The sequence below is a fragment of the Glycine soja genome, chromosome 18 (assembly GCF_004193775.1).
Source record: "Glycine soja cultivar W05 chromosome 18, ASM419377v2, whole genome shotgun sequence".
NCBI lineage: Eukaryota > Viridiplantae > Streptophyta > Magnoliopsida > Fabales > Fabaceae > Glycine > Glycine soja.
The window spans coordinates 49,126,802-49,152,948 of record NC_041019.1 but is presented as its reverse complement, the minus strand read 5'-3'; the positions used below and the strand labels follow the sequence as shown (position 1 = coordinate 49,152,948).

The window sequence follows — 26,147 nt, the reverse complement described above, 5'->3', positions numbered from 1 at the left end:
ATTAATTATATTTTAAAAATTAGTTTATTTTTTTAAATTAAATCTAAAAATTACTCCAAACATTCCAAATTTGAGTTTAAAAAAAAGACTAATATTACTTTGATTTGCATAGGTTTTATAACCCCTTCTAAATAAAATATTAGCTTTCTTATTTGATTACTTTGTGAAATTGTAATTGTTTTGTCAATAGGAACTTTATAAAAAAAAAAAATCCAAAGAAACAAGTAATTTCGCAAATCAGTGGCTCTAAAGCTAATTCCATAAGAAGAAACGCGATGGTAGTTACACTGTATGAAAACCTATACTGTTTAAAAACTTATACTAATGTTAACATAACCTTTATACATCTTTGTCGTTGGAAACTAAAAAGCTACCGAATTGTGGGAAATTATATATTGAAATTCATAAAAGGAAAGATGGATAATATGCAAATGATGATGTAAGGGTTATAACCCGACAAGTTTTAATTACCTTAGAAAGATTGTTTTCAAGCATTTGTTTTAAGAAATGATACTTGTACTGGTACAACAAAACTTAGATCTAAGGTACTGAAGTGGAAATAAACATTCCTCTAAAAACAAAAGTCAAACCCTATCTATTCTAACAGAAATCAAGCCCATGATTTAATTTTAATTAGGTCCATAATTGAGTAAAATTGTTTTGGAGCTCTGTTAAGTCATACTACTACCCAATGCAATTGTCATTCCGGCGGCCAAATTCACCATTTCATCAAAATAATGTTTCATCTCGCTAACAATCATAAGTAGTGCCACTATGAATGCGTAGTCCACATAGGGATCGACCAAAACATTGAAGCCGCCATTATTCTCCATCTGCGAGAGAGAGAAAGAAATTAAACAGATGCAGTGTACTAATTATATTCATTCAGATTTATCAAAAAGGCAGTTAAGTTTATGTGTATTGTGTGCTTGTGTATATATAAAACACACAAGAATTAACGCAGTACATACCGTGGCAACAATTCTAGGAGATTCACCGGCATAAACAGTGCATGATCTTTTATCTCTACAAACGTTGACTCTAAAGTCACAGGCACTTTCTCTTTGGTTGTTAGCGAGGAAGACCTCTAAGTTAACCATCCCACTCGGTATCATTGATGATCTCTTCACTGAAAAGAGCAATTGAGAGAAATCTTTGCTTTTATAACCCCTAAAAACTTGGCATCGCCCATGCAATGTCATTCTCTACATAAAAAAAATTAAGAATAATAACAATATATATGGATAATTTAGTAGCTTATATAAAAAAATTGCTGGAAATATTGAATTAATACAGTTAATGAACTAATTAGTTGAGGGAAATCAATAAGTAGAAGAATATAGATGGATAATTTAGTAGCTAAAACGAAAATTTTAAAAAGATTTTGCTGGGAATATCGAATCAATAAACCTAATTAACTAACTAACTTATTGAAGGAAATCAATGAGTATAAGATGCCTCAGTAGCCAAACCTTCTTGTATAGAGTGACAATGGGGTTTCCTTGATTATCACACAAGACACGTCGCTTGTGAAGTGTGAATAATTTATCTTCGATATAAAAGCGACAGGCATTGTTTGCGTCGTACGTGAAACCTGTTTTTGTATTGATTTGAAGATTGATAGCGTAAGGAGCACAGTAGTCACTGCTGATAACTGGGAATGCCATTTGGAGAGGGAGATATGTTATGGAACGAAACGGAGTCTCTTGTGGTTTAATTTATATGCTAGTTTATAAAGCATGTTCATTATTCCGTACATATATATACGTGTAAAAGTAAAAAACCAATCATTATGTTCTTAGAAATATACTGACCAAGTAAAGGAGCATACATACCCGCGTAAAAAGTAAAAAAACCAATCATTATCTATAGATACACGCGTTAAACACGAGTACGAGTGGTCAATCTCAAACACATAGCGACACCGACGTTCCCATTGTTTTAGGTTGTTAGGAAAGAGAATGAATTAAAATGTGAGAACAAAATTGAATGAAGTAAAGAAGAAAGCAAAGTTGTTAAAAAAGTTCACATGCATGCCTCCTTTCTTTTACTGTGTAGCAACCTCATTGCGGGTTAATCGGTAATGGTGTACCTACTACTGTGACGAAACTAATTGTCTTCAACCAGAGTATTTTAAACCGAATTAAATTGCTTATAAATCACCAAATCGATTCAAATAAACCCAAAATTGCTTACATAAAAAAACTGCAAAAATAAAAAAAAATCCAAAAAATTACATATTTTTTACATTTTGATTTAATTTTTAAATCTTGTTATAAAAAAAATCAAACAAACTGCATATTATAATTATATTAATTTTTATTGTGATAAATAAGAATAAGTATTAAATAATTTATATATTATTTTTCTTTGTATCATAATCAAGATATATATATATATATATATATATATATATATATATATTTACATGTTAAAAAAAAGATGTACTAATATTGGTAAAAAGCAGTGTTAAATATTAAGTGATATAAAAATTATTATTATTACAAAAAGAGTTGGTAACTTCATTGCTAAATAGAAGAGAAAATAATATCTTATAATTAAAATGTGTTAAATAAAATTCAATAAAATAAATATCATTTTAAAATAATATAGCATATATAATATATAATAATCACAAGTTTAGTTTATAAATCTAAACTATGATAATATATTAAAAAAAAGTGAAACTGTACTAAATCAAACTGTAAAAATTGGTTTAATTTAGTTTGAATTTGATGTTATATTTAAACCAAACTAAGCCAATCTGTATTTTTATTTTATACTTCGTTTGGATGACCTTTTATTTAAAAATCGAATCAATCCTCATAGTGAATACCTCTATTTTCAACTATGTAAACGAGCCAATGCTTTTTGACAACTAAAGGTATTTGGTTTGGTGTTCAGAAATGATTTTGAGTTCATAATGAATTTTTGATATATTTTTACATGTTTGATTTTACATTAGAGAAAAATTCAAAATTTATTATGGATCGAAACAACTTTCATTAACTTTTGCGTTGAATCCAAAATTTTGTACTGAATTTTAATCCTTACTTGATTATATAATAAAACATTTAAATATAAATTATATCACTTCAAAATTTATTTTACAAAATTTATTTTACCAACTCTCATCCAAAAACACACATGGTCTTTATTGTGCTTTGATAACTTTTGAGGCATCAAACTAAAAACAACATACACATTCACATTTTTGGGATGAAATATTTCTATTTTATAGGATACATTTTATACTTCATTAACTACGACTAAACACATTCACTTTTCTTCTTTATATAATTTTCACTTTTATATACCTCATAGAATCGCCCTCAACCATACAATCAATCTTTTCAATTAATCACTTCCATTGCCGGACCATCATGTGCTTTAACTATTATCCATTTTCTTACAGAAAAATGATACTTGAACACCTAAAATACCATGTGACACCTATAAGAGAGAGAAAAAATATAAGTATTATATATATATATAATACAATGAGATAAGAAGAGAGATAGAAAAGATTGATAAGTGTTGATTAAGTAATTTGAAAAGATTGAATTTTCAAATATAATTTTTCTCTAATTTGTTACAAAAGAGCCACCTTAGTCATTATTATTTAAAAAATGATTTTTAGATACCTCAAATGTTATTCAACACATATTAGGAGAGATAAAAAAAAAAGATAGTGGTACAATAAGTTATATGATGTGATAAGAAGACATATAAATAGAAACAATAAGTATTTAAATAAAGAAAATAAAATGCTTTTTAGTTCATATACTTTTAGTCAAATGTGATATAGTCTTTTATTTTCATCTTAATGAATTTGATTTTCTTCAAACTTTAAAATACATGCGGATTTAGTAACTCTTAATTTAAAAAACTATGATAAATTCTTAAAATTGGATGAACTAAATCTACATGTTTTCTGAAATAAAGTTAAAAGACCAAATTTATTGGTATGAATGAATAAAGACCTTAACAACATTTGACTAAAAATAAGAACAAAAATTATTTTCCTTAAAAAATGTGGTGTATAAAAATCATTTGCTCTATTAATTATTATTCACTAAAGTTCATTTAAATAATAATTGTACTTTTCAGATCCCACTCAGCAATTTCCGAATAAAAAACAATTTAACTTTTGAGCTAATTTGGTTGTTTAAGCTCATATATATATATATATATATATATATATATATATATATATATATATATATATATATATATATATATATAGTAAAAATTAATCTCCCTCTTAAGCTAGTGTAAACTTGTAACTTGAAAAGTTGCGTGTACTTTTTGGATCTTATGAATAAAACTCATTCTTGAATGTTGTTTCCTGTACTTCCACTATTACTTCCAGATTTTGCATTGCTGATTGAATTTCTGGAATGCAATGCGGTGTAGCAGAAAATAATGATGAAAGTGTGGGAAGTTTTAGTCTTGCTCTCTTGACCTTATTCGGCCTATACCCAAGCAATTTACCTTGATGTCATTTTGCCTAATTGAACGAAAAGAAATGATATTTGTACAATAATTAGTATAACAAATCTTACAATAAAGAGAGATAAAGAGAGAAAAGTGAAAGGAGAGAGAAAATTTTGAAAGATGATAAATGATAGAATAGAAATATAGACAAAAAAATCATGTTGTATAAATTGTTGTAAGAATTATTATACATGTATTATATCTTTTGAACCAAATACTCTTTTGAGAAAGGATTTTAAGGAGTATAAAAAGATTCAATTTTTATGCCCTTCGGATGACAAGTTCACTGATCGAGTGAAGTATAATTAGTACTACTAAATATAAGTATTGTTCGCTATAAATAAAAATAGAAGCGTTGTCGAGTCTCACGAGTTGTGCAAGTATCAATTTATGTCTAATTTATTATCAAATGAAAATTTACTTCTAAAGGATGTAATATTTTAATTTTTAATATTTAACTTTATTCTAGGTATAACTTGGAGGGATAAAATCAATCTTCTGAAGTGCGCATGCCTTGGAGATTATTCCCCTTCCACTGGCTCCGCATTATGCATTTCTCTTAAAGGATGAAAAAAATTGTAGCTTTATGTATTCATAGTTCAGATAAGCTTAATTCACAGTAACCCAACAAAACTCAAGGTATCGCTAATCTTCCGTAGACAGTATCTAATTTTGGTCATATATTATGTTTAGAGATCCAAAAAACTGACAGATTCAATATGCCTTATTTCCCTACCTAAAAATATATGGTAAACGATTTATAGATATAACCTATGTTTAATATTCTTATTGTTTTATAATTAGTTATAAGTCATTCCCCAAAGGAACGCATAAAATAAAGGCGATATATTACTCAGATAACAGAGAGAAAAAAATATCAAACTTTTAGAAAAACTAAGAGGGTTTGCCATTATATATGAGGCGTTGTTTCCCTTTGTCTTCTGACTTTGAGCTCTTAGACCACTATAAAAATCTCCATTGCTTTATTGCATATATTTGAATTGAAGTTTGTAAACTTAAGTTTAATAAATAACTACTGTGTTACTTCTAGAAGACCGAGTTTTTAAATAAAATTTTCATATGCAAACATACTTTTGGGTGTAACCAAATGAGTTTTCAAGAAAAATTTTCATACGCAAACTAGAACATATGCAAAACTTTTTGAAACACAGAAATCTGTTCGGGGGAGCGCGCTTTACACGGGCTGACAACTACTAGCACAAGAATGCAACTGTTGAAGGGTGCGATTATAACCAGCTGGCCCTATGCGATGAAAACAAGTTTAATATTAACTAAAGATAATGTATGGAAGGAGCAATCGGCATTCTCTGAGTTAGATTTGAAGATTTGAATTAAGCTGAAATTCACATCCCTTTCTTGATCTCACTCGAACAATGTTAGTGAACATCTCAATCACATGATTGGTAATGTATATATTCAATGCGAAACCTTGAAAAGAACCACTACATATCATAGTGCCTAGTTGCTTTTGATGTGACTACGGTTAAGGAAACAGGAAACCCGAATCTCAAAAAAGGCATAAATTTCTTGATGTTTTAGACATTCCACAATTTAGATGCAATTTAATATCTATCTATCATACCCTAATTTTGTTCGGGGACCATTGTTTGGTGGCATGCAACCTTCGCTTGACCGCCTCGAGGTACTTAACCTCCATCGTTAGGTAATCTGTAAAGTTCCGCAACATTCTGGAAGTAAAAAAGAAATATTGTTGCGCAATCTGTGAAGTTCTGCAACATTTCGGAAGTCAAAAAGAGCATTGTTGCGTAATCCGTAAAGTTTCACAACATTCCGGAAAGAAAGCAGCCAAAAACACAAAAATGGGGGGGTGAACTTATCAAGATAGGGGTGTAAATAGCAATTTGAGTCTAGACCCTTACGGAACATTTTGGAAGTTGGATTGCTTAAGGAGAAAGCAACTGGACGGCAAGCTCCTCCACATTTTTGAAAAATGATTTCCAAGGCTTCCGTAAAATTTCTTAAAACCTGGGGTAAGCATATTTCACTTACATTGATGAAAGGAAAGAGAAAAAAAGATGAAAATCAAATCCGAAACACTTCCATAAGGCTTCCGTAACTTTTTCGTAAAATACGAAAATGGGGTGAACTTAGTAATTCGGGTGCGCTTAAAAATCTTCCTCATTAAGTCTCTGGGCGGCAAGCACCTCTCTTTTTCCCTATAAATAGGGGAGGGGGCTGTTTCAAAAGATACTCATCACCCCTTAGCTATGCATTTTGGCTATTTTGGGCAAAAAACACGTTTTCGTGAAGAAAAATCGAGTCGAAGTGCTTCCGTAATGCTTTCGTAAGTGATTCTGTGAAAATTCTTCATCGTTCTTCACCGTTCTTCGTCCTTCTTCGGTCTTCAACCGGTAAGTTCCCGAAATCGAATCTTTCAATTCATTCTATGCACCTTTAGTGGTCCCTACTTGTTTTGTGTACTTTCACTTTAATTTCACTTACTTTCATTTTTCTTTTCTTCCATTTTTAATGTGCTTTAACCGTTTATTTAAGCTGTTTTCTCACCTAATAAATGATAAAATGAATTTCAACCGATCATTTGCGTTGTAATCTCGTTTAATCACTGTTAAAACAAAATCTAACTGATCATTCACGCTGTAATCTCGGTTAAACAAGAAAAAAAGCAAAATAATAATAAAATAATCAATATATCTTGAAAAATAATAATAAAATAATCAAAATATCTTTGAATAAAATAATCAAAAAAATCAATCGGGCGTTTTTCTTTGAAAGTTTCCTTGGATCAATTGACTAATAACCAAAGTGAAACTAAGGCTAAAATCAACTCACAAATCAAGCTTTGTCCACAAAAAATCACTAAAAACCGTTTTAAGGTCCAACGCCTTAAACGATCCTCTTTGCTTTTATCGGTTAACATGGACCGTTCAAAAGTATAAAATCAACATATAATTTTACCGCTTTTGCGAGAACTACGTAGGTCTGATTTCCTCTTCGATGGAGGATACGTAGGAGCAAAAGCCCCGCTTTTGTCGACCTCATGAGATGGTTAGAGGTCCAACGCCTTAGCTTTCTCACCAAGTAAAATGGATCATTTTAAGGTCCAACGCCTTAAATGACCCCCTTCCAAGTAAAAAGAATCACTTGATTTGTCCCTTTTGAAAGAACTACGTAGGTCTGATTTCCTTATCACAATTGAGGAATACGTAGGAGTAAGGGAAACACCATTGTCGACCACAAAAAGATAAAAAATACAAAAAGACAAAAAAACATAAAAAAGGGAAAATAAAACAATTTGAAGACATCTTTGCATACTCGATTAAAGGTTGTCGTCCTTTGTGACGGACGCGTGGGGTGTTAATACCTTCCCCATGCGTAAATACAACTCCCGAACCTTTCACACTTAAAGTTCGTAGACCACACCTTTCCGGTTTTTCAGACGTTTTCCTCGAATAAACGTTGGTGGCGACTTCGCACATCTTCCTCCCATGGAAGATGCACCCGTGAGCCCTCACGTCGCTCTCCTGCCGAAGGATAGGTTGCGACACTATCCAAAAATTAATAAATCATTTAAATTACATTGTGACTTACAGTGCTGATACTTGTATGCATGGTTTTAAATGGGGTTCTACAATCATAATTGCGGTCGTAATGTCAAAATATATTAACTCATCACAATGCAACAACTGCAATCACAATTATGATCGCATCAGTCATATTTTTCATATTTTCCTACAGTTACTTGTAATATAAAAGTTTTCTGACTCACTACAATGTAACTAGAAACCGCCACCGCGATTGCAATTTAAAACTATGCTTGTATGATACAAGACCTACCCACAAAGAAGATAGATGATTTGATTAGGGAATTTGCATGATAGAGTGTTCGTGTTCAAGATAGTGTAGCAAGGAACCTCTTTGATGGTAGTGGCTCATTGAAGATGCAAATGTTATTTGGCATCATCCATCCAACCAGAGTTTGTTAACGCTTTTTTGTTCTCTCAAATTCATGCAATGAGGTGGAAATAAACATTCCTCTGAAAATGAAAACCAAACCCTATCTATTCTATAACAGAAATCAAGCCCATGATTTAATTTTAATTAGGTCCATAATTGAGTAAAATTACTTGGGAGCTCCTTTAATTCATACCAACTCCAAGTGGTGCCATTCCGGCGGCCAAATACACCATTTCGTCAAAATAATGTTTCATCTCGCTAACAATCATAAGTAGTGCCACTATGAATGCGTAGTCCGCATGGGGATAGACCAAAACATTGAAGCCGTCATTATTATCCATCTGCAAGAGAGAGAGAAAGAAAGAAATTAAACAGATGCAGTGTACTAATTATATTCATTCAGATTTATCAAAAAGTGTTTCAGGCTTAGGAAGGTAGTTAGGAGCTGGTTGACATGTCCAGAGTTCGTTAAATTTGATTTTGTTAATTTTTATCATTTGGCAAGTTATTAGGCAGTTAGTGGTTAGAAACTATAAGTAGCAATTAGCAGTTAGGAAGCATTTTCAAGCAAGGATTTGTAAGCATTTTCCTTCTTATAATTTCTTTCTCTAATAATGAAAAGAATGACCACCATGCTCATTGAGTTCCTTTGTTTGTTCAAGAATTTCGAATTCTCTTATTTGATTTCCTAGTTCTACTATATCAATTGGTATCAGAGCCTGTTTTTTCCTTGGTGATCAAGCAGTTGCAAAGAACACACGCAATCAAGCTTTCTTTTATGAAATGGAAGAACGTCTTAGCAACAAAATGGAATTGAGATTTGTCGAGCTCGTTGCTTCCAATGCCACTCTATACAAGAAGGTTTGGCTGCCGAGGCATCTTATACTTATTGGTTTCCTTCAATAAGTTAGTTAGTTAATTAGATTTATTGATTCCATATTTTCAGCAAAATCTTTTAAAAATTTTCGTAAAACATGATTTATATATATATATATATATATATATATATATATATATTAATTATTAGGAGATATAAGACTAGTTTAACCAATGAAGAGAGAAAGAAGGTAAAATAAGGTAATGAATTTGAATTCTTTCAACCAATATATTTAATAAAATTAACAAATTAACAATTATAAATAAAAGAAAAAAGCCAATAACATGCATCAAGTCAAGTGTTCTCTGGGTTCAAGTCCTTTAATTTCTTACTCATCCACTGTACACTATCACAGTTATGTGGGCTTCAATTAACTAACTAACTTATTGAAGGAAATCAAGCTTACCTTTTTTTGTATTGATTTGTAGATTGATAGGATAAGGAACACAGTAGGAATCACACTGATAACTGGGAATTGATGATTTTCCATTGGAGAGGGAAGTGTGCTGTGCGAAACCGAGCCTTTTGTTGTGTATATTGTATAAGCTAAGTTATAGAGGATGTTCTGTACATATGTGTATATAAACCAAATATTTATGTTCTACAATATCAAGCAAGCAGCAGCAACTTGCAAGGTACGGTATAATCTACGGATACATGTGTTTATACGTAGTCATGGAGGACTAAGTCAAACTCAAGCCTATATATAAACACACACAATTTAGTTTTGGTTGGTGCAAGACACCAGCATATGGTGACACTGACGTATGTGAAGAATGTGGTGCCTAATGAATTGAAGCCCACATAACTGTGATAGTGTACAGTGGATGAGTAAGAAATTAAAGGACTTGAACCCAGAGAAGACTTGACTTGATGCATGTTATTGGCTTTTTTTCTTTTATTTATAATTGTTAATTTATTAGTTTTATTAAATATATTGGTTGAAAAAATTCAAATTCATTACCTTCTTTCTCTCTTCATTCTCCTCTTAACCACTAAACTAGTCTTATATCTCCTAATTAATATATATATATATATATATATATATATATATATATATATATAAATAATCATATATTACGAAAATTTAAAGATTTTGCTGGGAATATTGAATCAATAAACCTAATTAACTAACTAACTTATAGAAGGAAATCAATGAGTATAAGATGCCTCAGTAGCCAAATCTTCTTCTATAGAGTAACAATGGGGTTTCTCTTGTCTGTTCAAGAACTTCGAATTCTTTTATTTAATTTCCTAATTCTGCTATATAAAAAAGGCACTTAAGTTTATGTGTATTGTGTGCTTGTGTATATATAAAACACACAAGAATTAACGCAGTACATACCGTGGCAACAATTCTAGGAGATTCACCGGCATAAACAGTGCATGATCTTTTATCTCTACAAACGTTGACTCTAAAGTCACAGGCACTTTCTCTTTGGTTGTTAGCGAGGAAGACCTCTAAGTTAATCATCCCACTCGGTATCATTGCTGATCTCTTCACTGAAAAGAGCAATTGAGAGGAATCTTTGCTTTTATTACCCCTAAAAACTTGGCATCGCCCATGCAATGTCATTCTCTACATTAAAAAAATTAAGAATAAGAACAATATATATGGATAATTGAGTAGCAATATAAAAAAAATTGCTGGAAATATTGAATTAATACAGTTAATGAACTAATTGAGGGAAATCAATAAGTAGAAGAATATATATGGACAATTTAGTAGCTAAAAAGAATATTTTAAAGAAATATTTTGCAGGGAATATTGAATCAATAAACATAATTAACTAACTAACTTATTGAAGGAAATCAACGAGCATAAGATGCCTCAGTAGCCAAACCTTCTTGTATAGAGTGACGATGGGGTTTCCTTGATTATCACACAGGACACGTCGCTTGTGAAGTGTGAATAATTTATCTTTGATATAAAAGTGACAGACATTGTTTGCGTCGTAAGTGATACCTTTTTCTGTATTGATTCGTAGATTGATAAGATAAGGAACACAGTAGGAATCACTGATAACTGGGAATTGATTTTCCATTGGAGAGGGAAGTGTGCTGTGCGAAACCGAGCCTTTTGTTGTGTATATTGTATAAGCTAAGTTATAGAGGATGTTCTGTACATATGTGTATATAAACCAAATATTTATGTTCTACAATATCAAGCAAGTAGCAGCAACTTGCAAGGTACGGTATAATCTACGGATACACGCGTTTATACGTAGTCATGGAGGACTAAGTCAAACTCAAGCCTATATATAAACACACACAATTTAGTTTTGGTTGGTGCAAGACACCAGCATATGGTGACACTGACGTATGTGAAGAATGTGGTGCCTAATGAATTGAAGCCCACATAACTCTGATAGTGTACGGTGGGTGAGTAAGAAATTAAAGGACTTGAACCCAGCTGAGAAGACTTGATTTGATGCATGTTATTGGCTTTTTTCTTTTATTTATAGTTGTTAATTTGTTAGTTTTATTAAATATATTGGTTGAAAGAATTCAAATTCATTAGCTTTTTTTACCTTCTTTCTCTCTTCATTGGTTAAACTAGTCTTATATCCCCTAATTAATATATAATATAAAATCATGCTTTACGATTTTTTTATTATCATTCTGTACTACGATTGATTACTCGTGGTTATAGCGGAGCTATATATAGATGACATTAATTCCTACACGGTTATATATATACTCAGCATGCTACAAAGTTGATTGATTGTTTTGTAAAGAGGTTTCGCATTGAACAAATACATGAGGATAGAGATATACTCGATCATACACCAACAATTTTTTAGAGGGATGAACTTAATGGATGATATTTTTCTATTTCCAATAATAAAAAAATAACACCGGACGGATCAAATTATCTATCAGCATAAAATCACTTTATAATTTTGGCGTGTCTCAATAAAAAAAAATATCTTCTTTTAATTCCTTAATTAATGTCCTAAAGACAATTATTAACATTTGTCATAAATTTATTTTAAATTAATATTGATTATTGATAATCTTAATATAGTAAACAGAAAAGGAAAACTCAATGACAAAACCCTAATTTTAAGTATCTTACTATGAAGCAACTTGATTATTACTTTATGGCCAATAAAACTTACCTTAATCATAGGCCAGGTAATACCAAATCTGGCTGCTTCGTGGTTGAAAATTGAAATTGAATCCACACAAATGACATAATATGTTTTTGAATGCAGCTCGAATTTAAATATTTTTATTTACTCATAAATTAGAAAGACGAAACACCTAAACAAACACAATAGCTTCAGTGGAAATATGCCACCGTCGATAAAAAGTACAACACGATTTGCTGAATGTGTAGCATTTCTCTAATCTTCTTTCTCATCTTCGTTAATCTCGTCAAGAATAACAATTAGTGCCACAACGAACGCATAATCAATGTTGGGATACACTGTGACCATGAATTGGTCTTTCCCAATCAAAATACTCTGAACCGTGTGCTTTTTATGCATCTGCAATAACATTCCCACAAAATATTTTGAGTTTAATTTTCTTATATTATTTTATTGATCCGTATAAACAAAAACAAAGGTACCAGGAAGTTTAATTTTATTATATTACTATTAGTGTAAATTTTCACATTGTTAATTAATTAAAAAATGTTATTCTAAAAATTAACAATCTTACCAATAGTCTATTGTGAAGTATATTCTAATTAAATTCTTAGACTAAATACTGAAAGCTATAATTAATTGAAAGAAGTTAATCAAAGAAAAAAATACAATCCATATATGATTCTTAATTTTTTTAATTATTATATTAAAGTAATAATTAAATGATATTATACCATCAGCATAGATATATGATAAGTTTCTTAATTTTTTTTAATTATTATATTAAAGTAATAATTAAATGATATTATACCATCAGCATAGGCATTAAATTCTTAATTAAAACCTATTATGTTTTTCATAAAAAAAAAAAAAAAAGAAAAAGAGAGATTGTTTTGGTTATATAAACAGAGGAGATCGTTTTACCTGGGCTACGATGTTGTTAGATTCACCAGCATAAACAACGCAAGATCGTTCCAACCAACTACCTTTGACCTTAAAGTCACAAACATCTTCTTTTGTGTTATTGGCCAAAAACACATCTAATTTGGTCTTAAACTGGATAAGGGACGAACGCTTCAGAGTAAAGATTAGATCTTTGGCCTCTGTGCTTTCACCCCTGAAAGCTTGCCATCGATCATGCGCGGTCATTATCTGCATCATTAGCACAATTTACATTTAACATCAGACCCAATAATTATAGATTGTGAATTATGGGGCATAAAAGCAATTTTACAATTAAGAAATTAATAGAACAGTTATAGCAGTCCATAATTAAAGCGGGTTTTCTAGGAAGAGTAGCGTCAGTCCATAATTTAATTCATACATTTTGTCCCTCAGTTTTATAAATCCAATCAAATTTCATTGGAGAAATTGTATTTCAAATTTCAAACAAAAATATCATTGTCATACATAGGTCACTTAAGCAGTCATATACACATAATATCACATGCAAGAACAAAAAAAGAAAAAAAAGGGGGGGAGGGATTATCATAGAACCTGTTAAAGCAAGAGATCTGAAAATTTCAAACCCAGATTGGAATTCATGTGTCACTTTTCCAAGTTGAACAACCCCGGAAGTGGGAGAGAGACAAAGAGTAATTTTTCTCTGAATTTCAGGTGAGGGAAAAACTTGCGATGAAAAAGAAGTACAAGATTTATCGAGACCTACCATATCTCTAGCATCAATGATTAAATCATTCAAAAGACCAATTTTGCAAGACCAATTTATAAAGGGATTTATAAAACTGGAGGATCAAATATGTGAATTAAATTATAGAGGGACCAAAATCGAAATTGAAATAAAATTGGAAAACCAAAAATATAATTTTATCTAAAAAAATAAAGCATTTACATGGAACCACTCAAACATTGACACGTGACATTGACACGTAGACAATTTGAGGTTAATGGTTCACGTCCAAATCGGACTTACAAGACCAATTTTACAGGGATTTATAAGAATAAGAGACTAAATTTGTAAATTAAATTATAGAAGGACCAAATCCGTAATTGAAGACAAAGTGAAAGAACAATTTACAATGTTGCCAAAAGTAGAAAACATTCATGTTATCCGTACAATGGTTTCACCCAAAAACATTCGTATCATCCAACTAGTTCCTATTTTAAGTATTTTTACTTACTTTCTTCTCATATTTTATTGATCTCTCGACCAAATTCATTTTTATTTATTTCTTGATCAAATTTTAAATTGGTCAAAATTACTTTTCTCTAATAAATCAAAAAATTAAAACAAAAAAGTATTTTCATACTTCATTCAAAAAAGGTTTGATAATTTAATTACAAGGTTGGTCGAGTGAAATGAAACAAAGTACAAATTTAAAGTTTTAACTCTTATTTGTCTCTTTAATTGAGGTAAATATAGTTTTTATAAGAATATAATTAATTAGTGTGGTGACAATACATATAAAATATATATAATCGTTCGATCACAAATTATATATAATAAACTTATTATATTTTATAATAATTAACTAAAAGATCATATTAACGATTATTTAACAGTATATTTATTTTACAAGTAACCGTTGACAGAATTTAAACTATTTTCATGAATACTTTTCTCGAGAAAAAAAACTTTGAAAACCTTTAGCAATATTTCGTATATATAAATTATGTACTAATAATATTTATTTTATCGTATAAATTTAAACAAACTTAGAGAAGAGATCAAGAAGTATTTGAAAAAAAAAAACTAGCTATACACGCGTATGAAGCGTGTGGACTATGCAATTTAACTATACCCAAAATTAAATGAACACGTGTGCGTGAGAGAGAGTAGATAACAAACCTTCCGGCGTAGGGTGACGAGGGGGTTGCCGGCGGCGTCGACGAGGATGCGGCGGTCACGGAGGGTCATGAGCGATCCCTTAACTTTGAAGACGACGTTGCCGTTGACGTCGGTGACCACAAAGTTACCGTCGGAGAGCGTCATCACCTTCTTCACCACCGCCAGATCCAGCGGGTAGGGCGCACAGAACTGGGGGCCGATCACGGCGGTGGGCACCGCCGGCATCGGCACGGAGGTGGAGGGATACGGTTGCGCCGGATAAGGGTTTGGGTATGCCATCGATCACACTCAAATAAGATAATTTTTTTTAAAAAAAAAGTACTTTTCCTTTGTGACAGTGTTGTGATATGTGAGATGGGTGAAGGTTTGTACTTATATAGAAGACATGATTGAGGATCTACGAAGCTGCTTTGAAGTTTGGAAATTTAAAGAGCTGTGTATATAATTTAACGTGTATTCCTATGGAATGCTTTTTCGGCTTTTTCCTTCTCTGTGTGTTGGATAAGATGGTATTTATTTTCTATGTGAATTTGATCCTTTAGAATAATCTTTTTCCAACTAGTTAATTATTTAAGGAGTGACATAACATTTCATTTCCATATTGGGTGGATCAAAATTAAATTAGCTAGAGACCAATCCCTTGGAGAAACAGTAAAAAATGAGAGAGTAATGAAAGATAAAATGTGTTTGTGAGAGAGAAAAAAAAAGTGACCCAGCACCAGCGATCAACACGTGTTTAAGCAAATTTGGTGACTTTGAAATGCATGAGATTCTATTTTATCTTCACCAAAATTATCATCACCAAGCCTATATTTAAACATATATTATCTTGTCTTTTACTACTATATGTTGAAATTAATGTTGGTCGTCTTTTCTTTTTTAATAAAATTAACTGTTGACTTTAAGAGATTGCATCTAGATTCTACAACTTTTTTTTATTCTTCTCCTGATTACAGTGTTATATCTAGTTATGACTTAATTTATCTCGTATTTGAAGTAATGCTATCATGCGTCTTTACTTTTATTAACTTTGTGTTTGATTAGTTTTTCTATTTTTATTATTTTTCTCACTTGGTCAATTGCTTTTTATAATTATCAATCTTACTAACTGTTTTTAAGTCTAATATATATATATATATATATATATATATATATATATATATATAAAATAAATTATTTACTATAAGTCTAAAATAAATTTATAATATTATTTAATCATAATTTATCATTTATAATAAATTTATCAATTTTTATAATAACAATCCTTAAAATTATATTGATAATGATTTATGATTGAGAGTGTAAAATTTACACTATCACCATATGATCATATATATATATATATATATATATATATATATATATATAATAGCAAAAAAAATATAACACTAATCTCTTATACGATAATTTAAATCTTCTTTATAATTTTAATAATAAATAATAAAATATTCTATGCTATTTTTAATGTAAATGCAAATCGGATAAAACAGATATTTGAATTTAATTTGTGTTTTTGTCATTCTGCGTTATTCTAACGCATGAGTCAACAGTGTTTGGGTGCGCACTACATGAAAATTGTTGTATTAACTATCAAAAAAGTTAATTAAAATGTATTCATAGTATAATTATATTTTATATTTCCAACCACTCTTGAATTGTTGTATTGTTCGAAATTATAACTTTTACATTATTTATATTTAAAATATCATTTAATTATTAATAACATAAATTTCTTTAATAACTATCATGTGGATTAAAATCAAACTCTACTATATTTAATTATATTTTAAAATATGATATATGATTGTAAATTATTCTAATTCTAATATCACAATTTTATTCTATAAAAAAATATCACTATATTAAATTATTATGATTTTATTTCTTAAATATCGAGGAATAGACGAATAGTTATCATGTACATCATTTATTTATTAGAAACAAATTAAATTTAACTTTCAAAATGGTTTTTTAGGTCTTACAAGACGTATTTTGTTCATAATATCTGAGAGTCACCCAACATTAAGATTCTGTAGTCATTCAACAGAAACCATGATAAGATAATGGTATAACAAATTTGGTGCAACTTGCACCAAATTTGTATGCATGTTATCCATGATAAGATAATTGGTTTCGTAATATCAGCTCTGGTAGTTTATAATTTGTATGCATGTTATCCATGTGTCTGTCATTCGTGACTAACCAACAATAAAAAACAAAAATACTAACTAGTTGATTAAGAAATTTATAATAGAAATATTTTTATTTGAAGACATAAAATTATATTATTTATGACTTTTTTATAATTTATATAATAAAAATTATTTTTTAATTAATATCTTAAAGAGCACTAGTCAACAAACCAAAAAAAAAACTATATGACATGTAGGGATGGCAGCTATGCTATACGTGTTTTTCTTGGAAGACGTAAAAAATAATTATATTACATCTAATTAGCAAGTTTGTACAAGTTCAGCTGTAGTAGTACATCCGAAGAAAGTGTCTATCCACTATACAGACTAAAATGACTTAAAGATCCCAAAAAATATATCCCCGTCAGATTCTAACTATATGAAATAAAACAAAGCAAGGGATTGATACACCAAGGAGAGAAAAAGATCACTAATTTGTTTGTACGAGAACCACTGTCATGAGATGATCTTGATATCTTCCAAGAATTTTATCCCATCAAAATGCTGTTCCCGAAAAGCTATGTTGTTCCTAGTGTTCCATATTCACCAGCAGGTGCCATGCCATAGCAAATGCTTTCGTCTTCAGAATTTCCTTCCTTTGATAACTAGGCCAAATTGATCATAAAGCTACTTATAATTTCCCCAGGGAGCATTGTATATATAAATTAACCATCAATAATTATATAAATGAATTTGACATTTTACCTTAATTTAACACTTTAATGTTTAGATTTATGAATTTTTTCTTGACTTATATGATATTCAATTTTTTTCATTTTTATTCAATGTGATCACACTTGTACTCTACTAATCCCTCCTTCAAGTGTAAGTCTTTTTCACATGATGAGTGTAAGCCATTATCATCTACTAGTATTTCATGGTAATTATTAGAGTTCACATGTTCTATATACTTGTACCGTCACTCTACCTAGAGACACGCCGCCTGAATAACTGCTAAAAAGAATTTCGATACAAAGGATCCACAAGTCAAGGATCTACCGCTGTCATCTTACACGATCGAGTTGATCAACAAGTTGAACTATCAGCTCTAATACTAATTGTTATACAATAAAAAAAAATAAACACCAAAGAGATTTATACTAATGGAACCATGAGTACATCACATAAGTAAACTTGACACTACACTTCAACTCAAAACCTTAGGCTTATGTTTATGAGTTTTCTTCTCACTTATATAATGCTTTACTTTTTCATTTCTACTAAATATAAGACTTTACCTCACATTTATACTTTAATACTTTATTGTTGAAATAACACGAAACATCCAAGTTTTGAATCTAAATCTATTGTTTGTGAAGCAGTTCACATGAAGGTAGTGTGTCTAATAATAGTCTCCAAGAGAAAACTAATACCTTAGAGGGTGCTTCACTCTCCCAGAATTTGTTATGAATATTGATAGACACTTCTTGAGATTGAATATAGAGGGAGATGAGATGATTATGGGCAACAACCACTAAAATATCTTTATCTTTTTCCAACAGGAAGATCCACTTATCTATCATTAATGGGTTTAGCCTCACATGTTGAATCATGGCAGACAGCTGAATCCATTGTTCCTCTTCCCGTACAAACAATGATCCACACCAATCCCACTTCCACCTTGGACGGTCTTCATGATGATCAGAGTTATCAAACTTTCGAGTTAACTCGCTAATTCTTACGAGTTTACGAGTCTATTTGTACTCTGCGAGTTGACTCTTGAGTAAACTCTTTTTTTAGTAGACTCTGAGTAAACTCTATAAACTCTGTAGACTCTCGAGTTTACCACCGAGTCAACGAGTTAGCAAGTTAAAAAAATTAGACCAAAATGTAAGTCATTTTTTATTATTTTCTATGTGTTTAACATCCAACATATATTCATTTAGCGTGCTATTATCAAATAGAAATTTATTAACTTTAATAATACCAAATTTAATAACATCAAACTCTCGACGAGAATGTCAAACTACTATAACGACCATTATTGCCAGCAGTCGTTGGTGCAGTGAATGTCTCACTACCATTGAGATGAATTTACCCAATTTCGAGTTGGTAGCTCAGGACAGTGTAAAGAGCCATATGAATTTCAGCAAAGGGAGCCAAAGAAGTCCTGTTCAGCGATGAACCTCCACTTCCATTTGGATTGCAAACTTAAATTGAACAACTCCATGTTCTTGATAACGAGACCACCTTAATTTATCCTTCGGAAAACATACTTTGTCCCACTTGAGCCAATTGATTATACTTTGTTCTTTAAATTAAGCATTAAGCAATAGTATATCTGTTTTTGAAGAAAAAAAACAGAGTATATATTCAATGCATGTGATGCTTCCGTTTCTCATAGCTAGTCACAAGAAAGTAGGAACTTCTGCAAATGTTCATACTAACATGTAATTTAGTTAAAGCAACACATAAAATACAGTTATGTCATAAAATTTATTTTATAATTAATGGAAGGTTGGATCTAATAAAAGTGACAGGTCTCTCGTTGTATAATCAACAAAAATTTAAATCTCTTAGTTAAGAGATATTTATATTTAGTATTATCTTGAATAAGATTGATATATATTTCTCTGAAAAATAATTTTATTTTATCAATAAATATAAATTTATTAGTGAGAAAAACTTGAACCATGAATTTTCTCTCACTTTTCAATCACTGAATAATCTTATAATTCCATAAAATAAAATAAAATAAGTTTTATATATTATTCTGAAATTTATGATTAAACGACACTGCTCTTGGTGTGATCAGCCTCCTTTGTTCAATTAATCGCATCACTCGAGGCATGAGAGCTAGGTACATGTATACGAATTTTAGCTCTTAAACTTGTATCAACTAGATCGTGAATTAATTAACAAGGACATGGAATTGTTGTTATTGCTTTTGTTTTTTTAATTGAGAGAAAATAATTAATGTTGAAGGGAGTGAAGATCGAACGAAAGCCGAACCCACCATGGTGAACAGTACTTCTGCCAGATTTTCTCTGATCATCAAGCATGACATGTATATGATTTAATTACCATAATGATTAACTTAAGTTGTTCAACTAAAATGTGTTAGATATTTTACGAGACATAGTTCAAAAAGCAAAGGTAATTAAAAAACATGAAACACATGCTTGCTTAGTACGTAAGCATAGTACATTAGTATACGCGTCATGAAATGAATGCCTGTGGATAAAAATCAAGTCTAGATCAGATTTGTGTGGACAGTAATTTGGCGATGCTTAGTGCAAAGTGCACATCAGGTATATGTTCAATTCCTTTGATTTGAATACCCGTAAAGTTTATGATTGTTTTAGGGAACTGTGATCCAAAGAAAAGGACCCATATTTTTATCATGGAGAGTGGGGGCAATGTGCCTGCCACAGTGCCACTAACTTCTAAGTACATATTTTTTTAAAAAAAATTCCAATACTAGTTTAATTTGCTAATTTTGCTTAAAGTTTTTTTTTTTAAAATTTCCTTCATATTCTCATGAGGTTTATTAAGTTGTTAATATTAAATTAAGTAAAATTGAGGTGGATCATGCATAAAGGTGTTTTTGGATTGAAGTATTGCCATATGATTCAAAATAGATGAAGGAAAAATAAATGAAAGAATCGAATACACACAAAAACATAAAATCTGAATACACATGTTGAAGAAATTGAGATATTAACTACCATCCACCAGAAAGTAAGGTTAAAGGCTTAAGGTGAACTACATTTGCTCATGTCGTGGTAGTAGAGTCACAATTAGCGACACAATGAAAGCATAATCGATGTTCGGGCACACAGTGACCATGTACTTCTCTCTCTCTCTGCTAAACATAGTGTCAGGCTTCTTATTTATCTGCAATAACAATCATTTCCATAAATTTTATTTTCAACTTTGTTCTCCTTTATTTATCATAGATATAAAGTTGGGCCTAACAGTAAAAGAGGGAAGGTTGAAATCTCCAACTAATAAAAAGTAACAAATAACTATTAACATTTATCAATAAAAAAAATCTCTTTGAATTATTTATTTTGTTTTCAAAAATACTCTTTAATTTTTCAATTGAACCCCAAAATTATACATGATTTTTTTATATTAGACTTTTGTGTTGAGATTCCGTTAGACTTAGACAAAATATTCTTTATTCCTGGTAAAGTATATAAACTTATTTGAAAACTAATATTTGAGTAAATAAATTATATTATGATTAAAATTTGTAAGAAATCATTTTTTAACACATAAATTGTATTTTAAATTTGTGATAAATAATTTATATTGTGATAGAATGTTATTTTTAATTATTAATAATTTATTTTCAAAATATTAAAATTTAATTTAGAACTAAATAATTTGAAATGATAGTTTGAACGAAATAAGGTTAAAAATAATCCTTAAAAATATTTTCATTAATAAAAAAAAAAACTCATACAAACGCTCTTATTGAAGAAACACAGTTAAAAATGCTCTAAATCAATATAGCTAGTCTAATTATATATGGATTTTTTTTTTCAAATAATCATTTATACTTTAACAAAGATAAAGAATAGTCCTTCCAAATTATTACTATATTTTACTGAGTCCAATTAATTTTATCGAAATCCCAATCTACAGATTAAATTAGAACAATTTATAAATTCTGAGATCTATTTATTATAAATTTTTAAAATATAGATATTTATTTACATAGACTTCCAAATAATTTAAAGACTAACATATCAATTGAACCTAAAAATATTACTCAAAATCATTGAGTCATTTGGGGAATCCAAAACTATCCATAAACTATAGCATTCACACTGTCATCATGACGTTTACAAAAACAAAAACATAATGACATTATTATTTAGTTTGTAGGTTTTGTCAATTTATATTATATTTTAGAACTTAAATAAAATAAATTATCGGTGTAAGTGTTTTATGCTGTCATTGGATGTTGTCATACATACTAACTTTTGTAATTAAATCATATTCAAGATACTTTTTTTAGTTAATTTACAATAAATCATAGTTAAATTGCTATCTTTATTTAATGAGATTTTGAGTAAATTATACTAATTAGCTATAAAATATTGTGAAGTTATAGAATTTTTTCCTATTTTTTTAATCATTACACTAATATCCTTAATGGAGGTCGTGTAACGTTTTCAAACAATTAGGGAGGTTATTGTATAAGAAGGTGTCAATGTATAGTTTTAAAAAAAATTAAGATTATTCAAAAATATTTATATAATTTCATCAAATCATAAAAGTAGTTAGTGTAATTTTTTTTTAAAAAAAATTAGTCAAAGTTACATGAATGGAAAAAAAATGGATATTAGTTTTCTATCTTTTTCTTTTCTTTAAATTTTTTTGTTGACCACATGCCTTTTTAGTTTTACACATCTAAATCAAACTCAACTAAAAAATGTGTCATTTACTATTTTTCTGGTTGGTTGAGTGGTTAAAAAAAATAAAAAAAAATTAAAAAATGGTTACAAATTTAATTTCTTCCATTAATAAAAATTAACAAATTAATTATTAATATTTATTGATAAAAAATTAATTTTATATTTTTTAAAATGTAAAAAGAGATACAAATATAAGTAATGTCAGCAACCTAATCATGATATTCTTTTCTTTACCATCAAAATAATCATTACTACCTCCATCTTTGTATATAACAATCTTTCCACTAATTTATATCTTTAAAAAAAAAATTAATCACATTAAAATTATCAATAATTTATATTATTCTTCTAAATTTATCTTTCATTTATCTCTTCACTTAATTGTTTTTTTCACATAATTAATTATCATGAATTCTTCTATTTTCCAATCCTAAAATAGAAAGTGTAATTAATTAAGAGTATTATAGAAAACAAATAATTAGAAGAGAATGTTATAAAAAACAATAAATAATAAAGTATATATATATATATATATGTGTGTGTGTGTATATATAAGAACAGAGCTAATAAATGTTAAAAATAAATTACCTGGGCAACAACAATGTCGGACTCGCCGATGTAAACATTCCAAGATCGGTATCCGATCCGAGTTGCTTTGACCTTGAAGTCACATACTTCAGTGGTATTATTTGCCAAGAACACATTTAATTTCTCCCTTAGCTGAAAAAATGAGGATGGCTTTCGAATAAAGATCAGATCCTTGGATTCAGTACTTCTGCCTCTAAATGCTTTCCAATTATCATTTGCTGCCAGTAGCTGTATGATAAATAAAAATGTTTCAAGTAGTATCAAATATATGTCAGCACATTTACATGACTTATACAGAGGATAGGAAAATAACTAATTTCTAAACACCTATGTCTCTAATGTCTCCACAAGTTGGAAGGTATTCACAATTACCATACCAGGTAGAAACTGAAATTATTAAAGTCATGAGGCAAAAGCTTAACCACCAAGCACAAAGTCTATCTCAAAGTTTAACCACTTAATTAGTAGAAGCACACATATTCAATATGAGATTGCTGTTTAACTACCATAAGGCAAAAGCTGAAATCATGAGAAATGCTTAACCATTAGTAAAAGGCACAACTCAATACTTAACCACTAAATAGAAGTAAACATGCTTAACCAACTAGCAAAGACAAAAGGGAAAAAAATAAAGCCAAGTGAGACTCATCAACAACAAAACAATAAAGAAGCAAATAACTGGGAAATTGGCGTTCACACAACTTAAAACCAATGGAGAATATGCATCTTAATCGAATTAGCGCAGCAACAACAACGTCTGCAAGTACCATCAAACAAGGGAAAGACACTAAGAGCAGCAAGATCCATTCCTTGGACAGAACGAAGCATATGCTACACTCAAACTCAAATAGTGGATCCCAAGGTGAGATAAGTGAATAATGTCATTGAAGGTGGCAAGAAAACCAACAGAAGGACAGTGACATAGTGGGAGGCCACAGCAAACAGAACCAAATTGTAGCAATTTTTGCCAAATTATGTGAAATGGTAGCAACAAAACCAAAGTTGAGTTTCACTTCTCTCCTCTAATGAAGAAGCTTTCATGGCCTTTGAAGACAACAACTAGTAGGACAAGGTGAAACATGAATTGCAAACAAAACTAAAAATTAACTCGAACAAGAGTATATAGTCGGGCTTGACGATGAGATTGTCTAATTTAATAACAATAATAAGGGGAAATAAAATTGAGATATAAGATTGGTTGGATGGTTAAGACAAAAAAAGATCTCGAGTTTGATCTCTTTTGTCAACAAAAATTAATAATTAACCTTTGTTGATAAAAAAAATAAAAAAAAATAGAGTGAAAACATCATAATTCACAGAAGAAGAAGAAGAAAATGAAGATGGGAATAGTTGATGAATTAACCGCTCTGCGTAGATGCACAAGGGGGTTTCCATCAGCATCTAATAAGAAGAGGTGTTGGCGGGGTGTTACAAAGGTAACGAGAGAACTCTGAACAGTGAACACGATGTTGCCTTTAACATCTGTAACAGTGAAGTTATCACGTATAGTCCTTTCCTTTGTGATTATCAGATCAACGGGATCTGCAATGGCAGTTATATAATTAACTAATAAACCACATATCATGATACTGAATGACCATATAATGCATCTAAACACGACTTAAACCTAGCTGAACAAGATGTATTGTAATTAATAATGAAGAAAAGATGAGATAGTTTAAGACAAAGCAATTAATTAATAGAGAAAGATAGACTTAAATGAGTGTTGCGAATTTTAGTTTTATGAGATAACTTTTAAGTTAAATTAGGTCTAAATCTAATATTTAAGATAGATCATAAAAACCTACCTTAAATTCATTAATTAGTGTTACGAATTTTAGTTTTATGAGATAACTTTTAAGTTAAATTAGGTCTAAATCTAATATTTAAGATAGATCATAAAAACCTACCTTATATCCATTAATTAATTAGTTAGCTGTTATGTTATTCACGTATCAAATTTAATAATTTTATACTCGATGGATATATTGAAAAAAGCTTAAGTGTCAGGTAAAAAAAATAGTGCCAAAATCCATATGAACTATGCTAAGAATGAGAAATTAAATCAGAGAAGAGAGAGGCAAGTTGCAACTATATAATATGTATATGGACTTAATTTAGAGCCCCAAAAACAACATTATTTTAAAAATATTTGTTGTTGAGCATGCACCAATTGTCGCTACCAAGCAAAAAGCATAGGGGTTCGTACATACCTGGGGCACAGTACTGAAGGCCAATGAGGGGGGTGCCAAAGGGTGGTGATTGGTTTGCCATGATATCGTTGAAGTTTGAAGAGTGGCAGAAAATGAGTTTAATTTGGAAATGTGGTTCTTTGTTAATGTTTCTGTAGAATCATATCAGATATTTTTGGGTGCTGAAGCTTTGTAATTATATGTTATTATGGTGTCTGAAATGGTCAACCATGTTGTAGGGAGGTTTCTTAGCGGGCAAGGATCTACTTCTTACGATGACTCGTTTAAACCGCACTTTTGGACTTACATGTATTTTTTACGTCTGAGTAAGTTCAATCAGGAACAAGCTAGGAACATGTCCTATTATTATTGTATTGATCACATGCTCACTCAAAGTTAGAAGATGGTAGTTTGAAGGTTAAAAAATTGATTTATTACTTTGATAAAATTATATGTTAAAATAACTAAAAATATAAAATAATAAAAAAAAAATTATGATTTATTTTTTTAAAAAAAATATAATAAATTTTTTTGATAAATATGTTGAGTATAAAAAAGAAAAAAAAAAGAT

General features: G+C 29.9%; 4 protein-coding genes across 4 annotated transcripts; all 4 read right to left on the bottom strand.

Annotated features, from left to right (window-relative positions):
- Positions 1-440: 440 nt before the first annotated feature.
- LOC114395090 (protein LURP-one-related 15-like) lies at positions 441-1,700 on the bottom strand. Its single transcript, XM_028356789.1, has 3 exons — positions 1,473-1,700; positions 972-1,205; positions 441-833 (listed from the first exon to the last, which is right to left on the bottom strand). The coding sequence occupies exons 1-3, from the start codon at positions 1,665-1,667 to the stop codon at positions 672-674; spliced, it is 591 nt and encodes a 196-aa protein (XP_028212590.1). The 5' UTR covers positions 1,668-1,700; the 3' UTR covers positions 441-671.
- Positions 1,701-8,137: 6,437 nt separating this feature from the next.
- On the bottom strand, positions 8,138-11,462 carry LOC114395089 (protein LURP-one-related 15-like). Its single transcript, XM_028356788.1, has 3 exons — positions 11,176-11,462; positions 10,677-10,910; positions 8,138-8,795 (listed from the first exon to the last, which is right to left on the bottom strand). The coding sequence occupies exons 1-3, from the start codon at positions 11,374-11,376 to the stop codon at positions 8,637-8,639; spliced, it is 594 nt and encodes a 197-aa protein (XP_028212589.1). The 5' UTR covers positions 11,377-11,462; the 3' UTR covers positions 8,138-8,636.
- A 987-nt stretch (positions 11,463-12,449) lies between these two features.
- On the bottom strand, positions 12,450-15,757 carry LOC114397574 (protein LURP-one-related 10-like). The gene is made up of 3 exons (XM_028359674.1): positions 15,236-15,757; positions 13,351-13,578; positions 12,450-12,825 (listed from the first exon to the last, which is right to left on the bottom strand). The coding sequence occupies exons 1-3, from the start codon at positions 15,512-15,514 to the stop codon at positions 12,682-12,684; spliced, it is 651 nt and encodes a 216-aa protein (XP_028215475.1). The 5' UTR covers positions 15,515-15,757; the 3' UTR covers positions 12,450-12,681.
- Positions 15,758-21,011: 5,254 nt separating this feature from the next.
- LOC114396105 (protein LURP-one-related 15-like) lies at positions 21,012-25,731 on the bottom strand. The gene is made up of 4 exons (XM_028358005.1): positions 25,598-25,731; positions 24,748-24,926; positions 23,385-23,612; positions 21,012-21,264 (listed from the first exon to the last, which is right to left on the bottom strand). The coding sequence occupies exons 1-4, from the start codon at positions 25,656-25,658 to the stop codon at positions 21,133-21,135; spliced, it is 600 nt and encodes a 199-aa protein (XP_028213806.1). The 5' UTR covers positions 25,659-25,731; the 3' UTR covers positions 21,012-21,132.
- Between the last annotated feature and the right edge of the window lie 416 nt (positions 25,732-26,147).